The following is a 13,529-nucleotide window of genomic DNA, read 5'->3' on the forward strand; positions in this document are numbered from 1 at the left end:
GAAAAGATACTTGGTATGATTTTAATCTTAAGTTTTCTATGACCTTTTTTGTGTCCTGACATATGATCTATTATGGAAATGTTCTTTGTGAACTTGAGAAGAATCTGTATTTTGAGGCTATGGATGGAATTTTCTACAAATGTTTTTAGGTCCATTTGGTCTAATGTATGGTTCAAGTGCAACCTTTCCTTGGTCATTTTCTGTCTGGACAATCTATCCATTGCTTAAAGTGGGGTATTCAACTCCCTACAATTATTGTATTGTTGTCTATTTCTCCCTTCATATGTGTTAGTATTTTCTTAAGATATTTATGTGCTCTGATTTGGGGCGTGTATATATTTATATTTATTATGTCTTCTTGATGAATTGACCCCACTATTATTATATGATGACCTTCTTTGTCTCTTGTTTTCATATTTGGCTTAAAGTCTATTTTGTCAGATGTAAATATAGCTAGTCCTGCTTTCTTTTGGTTTCCATTTGCGTGGAATATCTATTTCCATCCCTTCACTTTGAGCCTATGTGTGTTTTAAAGCTGTAGTGATTCTCTTGTATGGAGCATATAGTCGAGTTTTGTTTTCTTATGCAGCCAGTACTCTGCCTTTTGATTGGTGAATTCAATCTATTTACATTTAGATTAATTATTGATAAGTGAGGACTTACTATTGGAATCTTATTCATTGTTTTTTGGGTTTTTTTTTTTCATAGTTTCTTTTCTCCTTTGTTTCTTCCTACCATTGTACATTGGTCATTTCTTACGGTGGCATGCTCTTTCCTCCTTCTTTGTCTTTTGTGAATGTACTCTAGGTTTTCGTTCTATGGTTACCGTGAGGCTTAATAAACATATCATAAACAGTTCGTTTTAAGCAGATAGCAACTTGACTTTGATTGTTGACTTGTATCCTTTTACTCTCCCCTTTTATATTTTTATGTCATTATTTCCCTTTTTATATTGTGTATTCTTTAATAAATTATACTAGCTATAATTATTTTATTACCCTTCACTTTTAACTTTTATACTATAGTGAAGTGGTTAACATCCTATTACAGAAATGGAGTTTTTTATATGTGACTATGTATTTACCTTTATCACTGTGTTGTATACTTTAATATGTTTTCATGTCACTGATTGGTGTCTTTTTGTTTCAACTTAAAAATCTCCTTTCAGCATTTTTGCAAAGCAGGTCTTGTGGTGAAGAACAACCTCAGCTTTTGTGTTTCTAAGAAAGTATTTATTTCTCTTTCATATCTGAAGTATAACATTGTGGGATAGAATATTCTTGGTTGGCAGTTTTTTCTTTCAAGACTGAGTATGCCATTCCACTCTCTCCTGGTCTGTAGAATGACTGCTGATGAAACTGCTGATAGCCTAATTGGGGTTCCTTTGTAGATTACATTCTTTTTTTTCCCCATGTTGTTTTTAAGATTCTTTCTTTTTCTTTGGTTTTGGACAGTTTTATTATAGTGTGTCTTGGAGAAGGTCTTTTGGCTTTCTGTAATAGGGTTATCTATTAGCTTCGTGAACTTGGATGTTTAAATCTCTCCTCAGGTTTTGGAAGTTATCAATATTATTTATTTAATAAATTGTATTCCTCCTCCATCTATTTTCCTTATGAACCTCAATGATTCTCATTTTGTTTTGATGAAATCCCATAGATCATGTAGGCTTTATTTGCTCTTTTTCATTCTTTTTTCTTTGCTCAGCTCTGACTGGGTTATTTCAAATTTCTTGAACTTTAGCTCACTTTTCTGTCTTCCATTTGCTCTTCTCTACTGCAGATGCTCTCTGTTTCACTGTTCATTTCACTAATTGATTTTTAAGCTCCAGAATTTCTATTTGATTCTTTTTTATAATTTTTATCTCTTTTGTAAATATCTTATTTTTTTCCTGATCTAATTAAATTGTTTTCTGAATTTTCTTGTTGTTCATTGAGTTTCCTCAAAACATCTGTTTTGAAATATTTATCAGCTAGGTTGCAAAATTCTGTGTCTTTCAAGTTGGTTCTTGGAGAATTATTGTTATCTTTATTCAACGAATCCTTCTCTTGATATTTCATGTTTCTTATAGGTTTGTTTTACTACTTTAGCATTTGAAGCAGCAGACATCTCTTTAACCTTTATCAGTTGCCTTCAGATGGGGTATACTGTCTTTGTTAGTGTTGTGTCTGGGGTTTTCTCTCCATTATTTAGATACACGTGCTCTACTCTTCTTGCTTGCCCTTGTGGCAGAATTCTTAAGCTATTGTGTTTTCTCTGGTTCTTACCACTAACCAGGCTGGCTACCTAATATTCTTTTTGGTTTTCCAGACTGTGGCACTACAATTCATGTTTGTGGTTTCTCCTTTGCCCACAGACCCTAGTCTGTTTTTCTATGAGAACTCAGTTTACCAGATTTACTCTAACTGCTTATAGTGCCAAGGAGCCAGCTGCAGAGTGGGGAGAGGTGTAGTTTTAGCACTGAGATGTGGAGTTTCCCATGATTCCAGTCGGAAGATCCTCTGGTGAGGTACCCCTAGAGGCTCATAGGTGGACTTTCTGATGAAATTCTGAGTGCAGTCAGCAGCAATTATGCCCTTTTAATTGCTTTTGATATTTTTATTTGCCCCCTTCCAGACATCCCCTCTCCATCTAGTCATGGACTATCCACCTCAGTAGTCTAGGTAGTTCTGGAGATAGGTTTCTCCAGCTGCATCTAGAACAACTGAGATAGCCTGGGAACTCACTCACTACTCTTTTTCCCCTGTAGAATGGTTTGTCTCTGCTGAATAGTTTAGCTTATTCAGTGTTGCCTTGGGCAGGATGTTATGCTGGGAATTCTCCTTTCACTGTCTCCACTGTAACCAAATGCATACTTTTTCCTTCTCCAATAATGTGCTGGAATCCTCACTCAGGAAGGCAGGCTTCTACAAAGTCTCTCTCATTTATGGTTGCCTACCCAATTCAGCACTCTCCGGAATTTCCTTGACCGTGGTCAAGATGTGTTGGGGCAGGTTCGCAGGCTCCTGCTCTCTTTGTACCCTATACTAAGGTCTGTCTACCTATTACTGGATGCACAGGTAGGCAAGATTCCCTTGGCATATGGTGCTGGATACTACAACTCACACAAAGGTGTTTTTGTTTTTGGATAGATGTCCAATTCATTATTACTAAAGCTGGACGAAAAGGAGGAATGCCTTTCACTGCTATGTTGCTGATATCAGTCCTTCCCCTGATAATTTCTTAACTCATCCATCTCCTTCTGTAGATATGCAGCCTAAATATTATCACTATTGTGATGCCAAAAAACACCAATACAAAATTTTTGTTTAAAGGGATTCTGGGTTGGTGTTGCCCAGAAATATAGATTATTTCTAAACCTACACATTTTAAACTCAAGCACCAATGATTCCCACGGATAAATTTTAAAGAAACGTGAACTTTAAAAAAAATCACTGGGCTCACAAATAAACAAGACACCTAAGTAAGAGTGAGCAATAACATCAAACTATAGAATCAGATTTCCAAAACTATGTTTTTATATTGTTCATTAATAATAATTTAAATAAGCATGTTTAAAATGTTTAAATAAGGGATATTATGGAAAGTATGATGAAACAATAAGAGACTATCAAAGTTAACCATTCGGGTAAAGAACAAAGTGGAGGTTTTAGAGAGAAAACAAAATATTATGATTGTAATTAAAAAATCAATGGATGAATTAAACAGCCAATTAGCACAACTTATGATAGAACAAATTTACTGGAAGAGAAATCTTCAAAACTAAACAGAACACAGTAGAGAAATACAAAAAATAGACGTTTCAGTGATGTGGAAGGTAGAGCAACAAGATTCAACATGTATCTAATTGGGATTCCAGAGACACATAATAGAAACATAGAGGCAATTTTCAAAGTACAATCTGTGTTTGATAGACCAGACTTAAAGCTACCATTTATGAACGAATATTAGAGGAAGCTGTGAATATCTCCAGGAGTAGATGGAGAAGATCAGTACATATTGTAGCTGGTCAATAAATCTTTTTTTGTCATGATTATCAGTTATGATGATGATGGTGATAATGATAAGATGTAATTTTCCGCTTTATTCTCACAAAATTCTCCCTCCATTGAGTCTCAATTTGGAAAGAACCACATCTAAGTCTGGTTTGGTAAATACATAGTCTGTCTGCTACCATTTCTTCTTCCATATTGATGACAAATCTTGATTCTCTTTTCTAATTAATTTCTTCATTCCTTCAGAATACTTCTCAAAGCACACACCATGGAGCAATAACTGATCTGATTTTGGGAAATGAACCCTTCTACCTTACTTCTCGGGCTATAGTCTTATGCTTCTCTGGGGATTTTCCCTTTTTATACATTTTTAGAAATAAGAGGCTGGGAAATGGTTGGAGAGAAAGAAGACATTCTGGATGGCTAATGCTGACAAATTTTTGTAGTTCGTAGACATAGTTTATTCCATTAATGTCACAGCTTTTCTCCAGGGAAATCTGCAACAGTTCTACTTTTACCATATGCACAACTCCCAGGCAACACTTGACACCTATTTTCTACCTTTCACAGCTTCCCATGATTTACTCTCTATTTTGAGTTCAGCTGAAAAAAAAAGAGATGACAGCTATCGCATCTTGAAGAGTGGCTGCAGTGACTGATGCAAAATATTCTTTTGGTTATTTACCATTTGTTCTGAAGATTTAGTGCTTGCCTTCCCTGGACTGACTCCAATGAGAAAAAGAGAAAGAATTTCCAGAAATCCTGCCTCAGTTTCCTAATCCTCATGCCCATTGCCTAAGCATCCTAACCATTCCATGAGTTCAAGTCACTCTACTTTGTAGGAGAAGTCTTTAGCCTTGGAACTGTGAATAGAATTGACAGTGATTGAGAATCCAATAAAACCGTAAGTAAGGGGGTAAAGAGTTGCAGTTTCCTTGGTAAAGAGTACAGAGTTCCTGACATTTTAAAATGTATCACTGACCCAAGGAAGATCAAAATCACTGTCCTAGATAATTTAAATCATAAGAATCTGATTTGAGGAAAGAAAAATCTACACCTTCAAGGAAGGGAGCATAATGGCTTTTTCAACTTTGTCTTATCTAACTTCTCAGGAGCCTTCCTAGAGTCAAAAGTTAGTTAAGTCGCATCCATTTCCAAGCAATATCTTGGTGTGTGACTCTTCCCACAATCCCGTTACATTAGTCTTATATCTCTCCAGGCTTTATGAAAGCAGAAAGGCAGTTACAGATTTGTCCACCATCCCTGATTACAGATTAACTGAATATTAGTACTCAAGATTTTAAAGAGCACCTACTTTACTGCTTTCATTTGATATATGAGCCCCAAGATGATTCAGGATATTCTTCAGGCATTGAATCAATATCAGAGCCATCGCTGGTATTATCAGAATCATACTGTTTCACCATATCAAGTGATGACAGTATTTTCCTAATTTAGTCTATTTCCAATTCTCATATATTTGTAAAATCTGGAATGGGAAATCATGAAATTAAGATATTTTATGTGATAATGTGCTAACTATTTCCATTTATTTTCTTCTGTCCCCAGAAATAATGATAATATTTATACATGGGAATTTTTCAGTTCAGTTTGGTGATTATACATGGAAGACACAGATTAACTCAACATTGATGATTACGATGTATATTTAATCAGTTGCAGACTACAAAGGAATGAAGAGTATTTCTTGCTACTTTTGAGACTGAAACCATTTCCTTCTCTCTTCTTTTTCTCAGCAGATGGTACTAAGGAGGTCCATGGAAGGGGATAGAAATTACACTACTGTGGCCATGTTTGTTCTTCTGGGACTGTCAGATAAAAAAGAGGTGCAGTTTATCCTCTTTCCTATCTTCCTAGGGATCTACCTTGTGACCCTAATCTGGAACCTGGGTCTCATCATCCTAATCAGGATGGACTCCCATCTGCACACACCTATGTACCTTTTCCTCAGTTTCCTGTCATTTATAGACATCTGCTATTCTTCTTCTGCCACACCAAGGATGCTTTCAGACTTCTTAAAAATGAAAAAAACTATTTCTTTCATTTCCTGTGCCACCCAGTACTTTGTTGGGTCCTGGATGGCGCACGCTGAGTGCTACCTCTTGGCCGCCATGGCCTATGACAGATATGTTGCTATTGGTAGGCCTCTGCAGTACTCAGCCATCATGGCTTCTGGTCTCTGTCAGATGATGATTGCTGGGGCCTATGGGAGTGGTTTCCTTGGTAGCATAGTCCAAACAGTACCTTGCTTTTGTCTCTACTTCTGTGGCCCCAATATCATTCCAACTTTCTTTTGTGACATAACCCATATCATTTCCTTGTCTTGTTCCAATCCCTTCATCAGCCACATGATTCTTTTTCTGGAATCTATTTTTGTTGGGTTCAGTTCTTTCCTTGTTATTCTCTTATCCTATGGATTTATTGCATCTTCCATCCTAAAAATATCCTCTGTCAAAGGTAGTGCCAAGGCCTTCAATACCTGTACCTCCCACCTGGCAGTTGTGACAATCTTCTATGGAACAGGCCTCTCTGTGTACCTACATCCCAGCTCTAGCCACTCTGAGAAGCAGGATAAGTTGCTGTCAGTGTTCTATGTTATCCTTATCCCTATGTTAAACCCTGTTATCTATAGTCTGAGGAACAAGGAGATCAAAGAAGCCCTCAAGAGGATGGTAAAGAGGGCAATACATTTACCTCAGTAAGAATAATATTTGTGCTAGTGTTATTTCCCCTACAAGGAAGACATGAGTAAGAATATATAAGTAACATTTCTTAGGTCACAAAATGGCTAGGCAGAGAGAAGTGAAAACTTGGCTCCTTGATTCCTGGTGTTTAGCTGTCACCACCAACTGATCTGTCTGAGGCAGGGTCACCAGAATTGAAATCAGTTTAAAAGGCCTATTTTCATGATTAGAGCCATGTACATTAAATCCTATGTTTTCAGAACAGAGTTTCTGATAGATATTATAGGTAGAGAAGTGGCAAAACCCTAGAAAGCCACACATACAGTTCTTTCCTCTACAATTTAAAAAATATATTTTATTTATTTTTGATTGTTAATCATTTATATATATTTTAATAAAATAAAATAATATAATGCATAAAATTAAATATGTAAAAATTAAAAACAATTTAAAAAGAAAACTTTATAATCTTAATCCAAAACAGAGAGAGAGAGTGAGTATGAGAAGGAAGAGCACAGAAAGAGAGATGGAAAGTGAGACAGAGAGAGAGAGAGAGAGGACCAGATAGGCAGGAAAGGGAGTGAACCGGTGGAGAGGAGAGGAGAGGAAAGGGAGAAGAAAGGGAGAAAGAATGATCTGGCTTTATCCCAAAATAAACTTGTTTCTTCCATTTTACTCCTTGAACCTTCTTGTGAAGAAAATTGTGAAAACGGATGGGGGAAAGGAACGGCAGTAAGAAGGGGCACTTTTAAGGTCAAAAGATGAGGAGATTCTCAGAGGCTAGAAAGAAGTCAAAGTCATCAATTTCTGGGCATAGATGGCCTGCGGTATGCCCTATAATAGCTTCCAAGAGACTATGCAAGACTCAGTAACAAAGGTTGTTCTGGTGTGTCTAGAGAGGCATAGTCCAAGTCCCAGAATTCTGAGTCTCCCAGGTATTCCAGGGCCAGGGAGTAGCAGAGAGACCAGACTTGGGGGTACCATGGAGACTCAGAGTCCAACCTAGAGAATTTAAAGAAAATTTAAAAATAGGTTTTACATATGCAAAAAAATGAAAGTAGACCCTTACCTTACACCATGCACAAAAATTAACTCCAAATGGATTAAAGACTTGAATGTAAGACCTGAAACTGTGAAACTTCTAGAAGAAAACATAGGCAGTACGCTCTTCGACATCGGTCTTAGCAACATCCTTTCAAATACCACGTCTGACGGGGCAAGAGAAACAATAGAAAAAATAAACAAATGGGACTACATCAAACTAAAAAGCTTCTGCACAGCAAAGGAAACCATCAACAAAATGAAAAGACAACCTAACAATTGGGAGAAGATATTTGCAAACCATACTTCTGATAAGGGCTTAATCTCCAAAATATATAAAGAACTCATGCATCTCAACAACAACAAAACTACCAACCCAATTAAAAAATGGGCAAAATACCTGAACAGATATTTCTCCAAAGAAGATATACAGATGGCCAACAGACACATGAAAAGATGTTGAAAATCACTAACTATCAAGGAAATGCAAATCAAAACTACAATGAGATATCACCTCACGCCCGTCAGAATGGCTATAATTAACAAGACAGGAAACAACATGTGTTGGAGAAGATGTGGAGAGAAGGGAACTCTCATACACTGCTGGTGGGGGTGCAAGCTTGTGCAGCCACTATGGAAAACAGTATGGAGATTCCTCAAAAAATCAAGGATAGAACTACCATATGATCCAGCTATTCCACTGTTGGGTATTTATCCAAAGAACTTGAAAACACCAATCTGTAAAGGTACATGCACCCCTGTGTTCATTGCAGCGTTATTCACAATAGCCAAGACTTGGACGCAACCTAAGTGCCCATCAAGGGACAAATGGATAAAGAAGCTGTGGTATATATACACAATGGAATACTACTCAGCCATAAGAAACGATGAAATCCAGCCATTTGTGACAAAATGGATGGACATTGAGGGTATAATGCAAAGTCAAATAAGTCAGAGGGAGAAGGTCAAATACCGTATGATTTCCTTCATTAAGTAGTAGATAATAACAACAATAAACAAACACATAGGGACAGAGGTTGGATTGGTGGTTACCAGAGGGGAAGTGGGGAGGGAGGAGGGTGAAAGGGATAATTCAGTACATGTGTGTGGTTATGGGTTGTAATTAGTATTTTGGTGGTGAACATGATGTAATCTATGCAGAAATAGAAGTACAATGATGTACACTTGAAATTTTTACAATGTCGTAAACCAATGTTACTGCAATAAACAAAAAATTAAAAAATAAATAAATAAATATAGGCTTTATTTTTAAGACAAGAGTTTATGGACAAAACCTCTTATATATTATGTAGGTATTATATAATACTTCACATTTCAGTAGTTACATTGCACAGATGTGATTTTTTTCTATTACCATGTGAAGTTGGCAGGTGAGAAACTATCCCCATTTTACAGATAGAATCTTTGGGCATATGGAAGTCTTCCCACTGTAGGAACAATCCATGTCGAATCCCACAAAGTGTCGTTTGTGGAACATGAGTGATTCTTGCTGACCAGAATCATGTCCACCGTTGCTTGACCATGGCACCCAAATTCTATACTTTCAGTTTCATATCTTTAAAAAGCTTAAATTATTACAGTTCTTACAAGGGGGAATATATGACTACTAACCTATTAACAAGAGTTAAATTAAATAATTAACTCATTGCCCCACCCATCCCTTTCTCCCTAGAAGTAAGTTAGCTGAAGCAGATCAAACCAAGAAGGAGACCTTCCTAAAAACATACCTGTATCCCTATAATGGCCGGTTAGATCAGCTCAATCTAAAAAAAAAAAAAAAAAAATCGCTGAAAACATTTATGAGAATGATTTTAAGTAGATATTTTTAATGATGTATTAGTAGTGCAGCATAATATGTTGGAAAGAACTCCAATTCAGAACACATAAATTGCACCTAATATTAATAGAAGGCATACTGTGTACTTCGCAGTCTGACAAGTGATTTGTAAGTATTATGTGATTTCATTCTAGGAAGAGCTACTCTATGCAGCACTACTACTATCAGCCTCATTGTATAGGTAATCATACTGAGGCTTGGAGAGGTTAATTTGCTCAAGGTCACACAACGAGCAAGTGGAAAGCTAGCATTCAACCCAGATTGGCTGATATCAATGCCCATGTTTGTAACTACCATAAGTTGTGACTTTGTCATGGATTTGTTTTATTTATTCCTCATTGACTTGATTTCTTTACTTCTGCATAGGAAGTCATGCCATGTCTGCCTCACAGGACTGCTGTAATAATTGATTCAGGTCAGAGAATTGAGAAAATGTATCTATGTAAAATAAAAGTGCTTTGTAAACAAGGAAGTGTTCACATATGTAATTTATTGTTGTCAGGCTATATTACCAGTCAGGTGTGTCATCTTGAGCAAATCTCTTTGCTCCTCTGACTTCAAGATCCTCATCTTAAAAATAATGGTATTGGACTAGATGATCTCTAGGTCCTTTCGAGCTCAAATGACTTCAAGTTCATTTGAGTTCAAGTTTCAAGTAAAAGAAAGTCTGTAATCATGAGATCATAATAGGACCATGGGGAAGTGGGGAATTGAATCAGAAGAGACATGGGAAAGTTGGGCATGGAATTGTCAGAGGAGAAAAGCCATCACAACTATGACTCCAAAGAGAAAGTATCTGGAAGATTTTCTCCCTAATTATTCTCCTTTCACTGCTACCTTAATAAAACATTTACAAGGATCTCCGGTTGTGGCCATCTCTCTGGTGGTGAATGGACAGCCAATTTCATGGCCACAACACCCAACTTGGAGTTCAACAGGGCCCACTTGGATAATTCTGTTGGAAAAGAAATAAGCAATTTCAACCTTTGGCAAGATCTCTGTCTTCCTGGAGAATCTGGGTCAAGGTCAGAGGGCAAAATTTATAGAGAACAGTGGATTCTTTGCTATCTTGATATCGGTGTGATTCTTCCAGTAGGACCTACATGGAGCAAGGTTATGGTCCTAAGTCTCTCATTTTTAACTCTTCCCTCCCTCTCACTTCTACACCCTCCACGTAGGGCTCTTCCTTGGGTTCTCTTTCTCTTACTAAAATTCTCTGAACTTCAGTGAAAATAATGACTTCTAAACTAAAATGTCAAGTATTACTTTGAGGTGAGGGACAGATGTTGAGTTCTAGTTCTCAAATTGTTAAGTATATGACTTTGATCTGTGTTAATATCTGTTTTTCATCTGTAAATTGGAGATAATAGAATCTTCTAGAATCTAATGAGACAGTGTCTCTAAAGCCTAACAGACTGTAGAAGTTAATAATTGAGCACTGATTCAAAAATATTAATTTACTGAATTTCAGAGGAATTAATTAAGATAAAATGGCTTGTCTATGTTTCCCAACATTATCCATTCCACGACACTTTTTAATTTAATATTTCCTTTGGGTATTCTGTTTTTATACAATAGTAATTAATTTGATTTCTATTTCAGTATATAGTTTTGATTCAAAATTTCTGGGTAGCAAAAGCCAACCTGGTCATTCCATAATGATACAACAAAGTATATATGTGCAATTTTGTTGGTCTTTTGAAACACTCCAAATAGCTGTCCATTGTCATTTTGAAGACCTTGGGGGTCTGGAGACACTAGCATAGAGATGCTCTACTCTAAGCACAGATAGTGTTGGTCTAACTTTCCCTTTTATCCTTCTTTGCTGCATTGTTCTTCTTCATTCAGTAACATTCCTGGATTTCTTAGCCTGATTTTCTACCTGCACAAACTTGCAAATGGCCACGTCCTTAGTAGATCAGATTTGGAAAAGGTTTTGATTAGCTGTATCCCCACAGTAATGTCTCCAACCAATATTTACATCAGACACCTTTTCTTCTGTAAACTGTCTTGGGAGATGGTGAACACAAGCAGATTATTAATCAAAGAGAACAAGTATATTCAGAATATTTTTTTCTTTTCCTCTAGCTTACCAAATTTTAACAACATCAATTTTTAGGATAAATTTTATTATGAACAAGTAAAACAATCCACAACTCTTCACTTTTTTCTGGGAATGATGAGTTACATAGAATATGTTTAATTTGGCTGCCACTATTACTAGAGTGTAATAAAGAAGTGAAGAATTTTTAAAACTTATTTTATTGAGATCATAATTGTTTATAACATTGTGCAATTTTAGATGTACATTATTATTTATCAATTTCTGTATAGACTTCATTGTTCTATCCACCAGTAGTCTAAATTTTATCTGTCAACGTACATATGTGCCCCTTTACATCTTTCACACACTCTCGGCCCCCTTCCCCTCTGGTAACCACTAATCTGTTCTTTATCTATGTATTACTTTATCTTCCACATATTAGTGAAATCATGCAGTATTTGTATTTTTATTTCTGGCTTATTTCACTTAATATCATACCCTCAAGGTCCATCGTGTTGTTGCAAATGGGACTATTCTGGTTTTTTTTTTAAGGCTGAATAGTATTCCTCTATGTATATATACCACACCTTCTTTATCCATTCAACCATAGCAGGGCATTTGGGTTGCTTCCACATCTTGGCTATTGTGAATAACGCTGCAATGAATGAACATAGGGCTGCATAAATCTCTTTGGATTGTTGATTTCAAGTTCTTTAGATAAATACCCAGTAATGAGATAGCTTGATCATATGATATTTCTGTTTAATTTTTTGGGAAATCTCCATACTGTTTTCCATAGTGGCTGCACAATTTTGCATTCCCATCAGCAGTGTGTGAAGGTTCCCTTTTCCCCACATCCTCTCCAACATTCGTTATCTTTTGTCATGGTAATTATAGCAATTCTGACCAGTATAAGGTGATATGTAATTGTAGTTTTGATTTACATTTTAATAATAATTAGTGACATTGAATATATTTTCATGTGCCTGTTGCCCATCTGTATATCTTCTTTAGAAAGTGTCTGTTCATATCCTCTGCCCATTTATTGATCAGATTGTTTTTTTGTTGTGTGAGTTCTTTATATATTTTGAAAATTAACCCCTTGTCAGATATATGACTTACAAATATTTTCTCCCAGTTGGTGGATTGTCTTTTCCTTTTTCTTTATGGTTTCATTTGCCTTGCAGAAGCTTTTTAGTCTGACATAGTCCTATTTGCTTTTTATTTCTTTTGTTTCCTTTGCCTGGGGAGACATGATATGAAAAATGCTGCTAAGATCAATGTCAAAGAGTGTATTGCCTATATTTTCTACTAGGAGTTTGATGGTTTCAGGTCTTACATTCAAGTCTTTAATCGATTTTGAGTTAATTTTTGTGTATGGTGCAAGATAATGATCTACTTTCATTCTTTTGCATGTGGCTGTCCACTGTCCAGTTTTCCCAACACCATTTATTGAAGAGACTTTCCTTTCTCCATTGTATGTTCTTGGCTCTTTTGTCAAAGAGTAACTGTCCATAGATATGTGGTTTTATTTCTGGCCTGTCAATTTTGTTCCATTGATCTGTGTGTCTGTTTTTGTGTCATTACTATGCTGTTTTGATTACTATAGCTTTGTAGTATATTTTGAAGTCAGGAATTGTGATGCCTCGGCTTTGTTCTTTGTTCTAAGGTTTGCTTTGGCTATTTGAGGTCTTTTATTGTTGCAAATAAACTTTAGGCTTGTTTGCTCAATTTCCATGAAGAATGTCATTGGGATTCTGGTTTGGAATGCATTAAATCTATAGATTTCTTGAGCTAGTATGGACATTTAACTATGTTGATTCTTCCAAACCATGAGCATGGAATATCTTTCCATTTCTTTATGTACTCTTTAATTTCTTTCAATAATG

At 36.1% G+C, this 13,529-nt stretch overlaps 2 protein-coding genes across 2 annotated transcripts in view; both read left to right on the forward strand.

Annotated features, from left to right (window-relative positions):
- Positions 1-13,529, forward strand: part of LOC131395032 (olfactory receptor 5AN1-like) — a 141,707-nt gene that overhangs the window by 64,224 nt on the left and 63,954 nt on the right. The window lies entirely within an intron of this gene.
- On the forward strand, positions 5,753-6,715 carry LOC131395031 (olfactory receptor 5AN6-like). Its single transcript, XM_058526802.1, has one exon. It carries the CDS (start codon positions 5,753-5,755, stop codon positions 6,713-6,715), a length of 963 nt encoding a protein of 320 aa, XP_058382785.1.

This window comes from Diceros bicornis, chromosome 31 (genome assembly GCF_020826845.1).
Source record: "Diceros bicornis minor isolate mBicDic1 chromosome 31, mDicBic1.mat.cur, whole genome shotgun sequence".
Taxonomy (NCBI): Eukaryota; Metazoa; Chordata; class Mammalia; order Perissodactyla; family Rhinocerotidae; genus Diceros; species Diceros bicornis.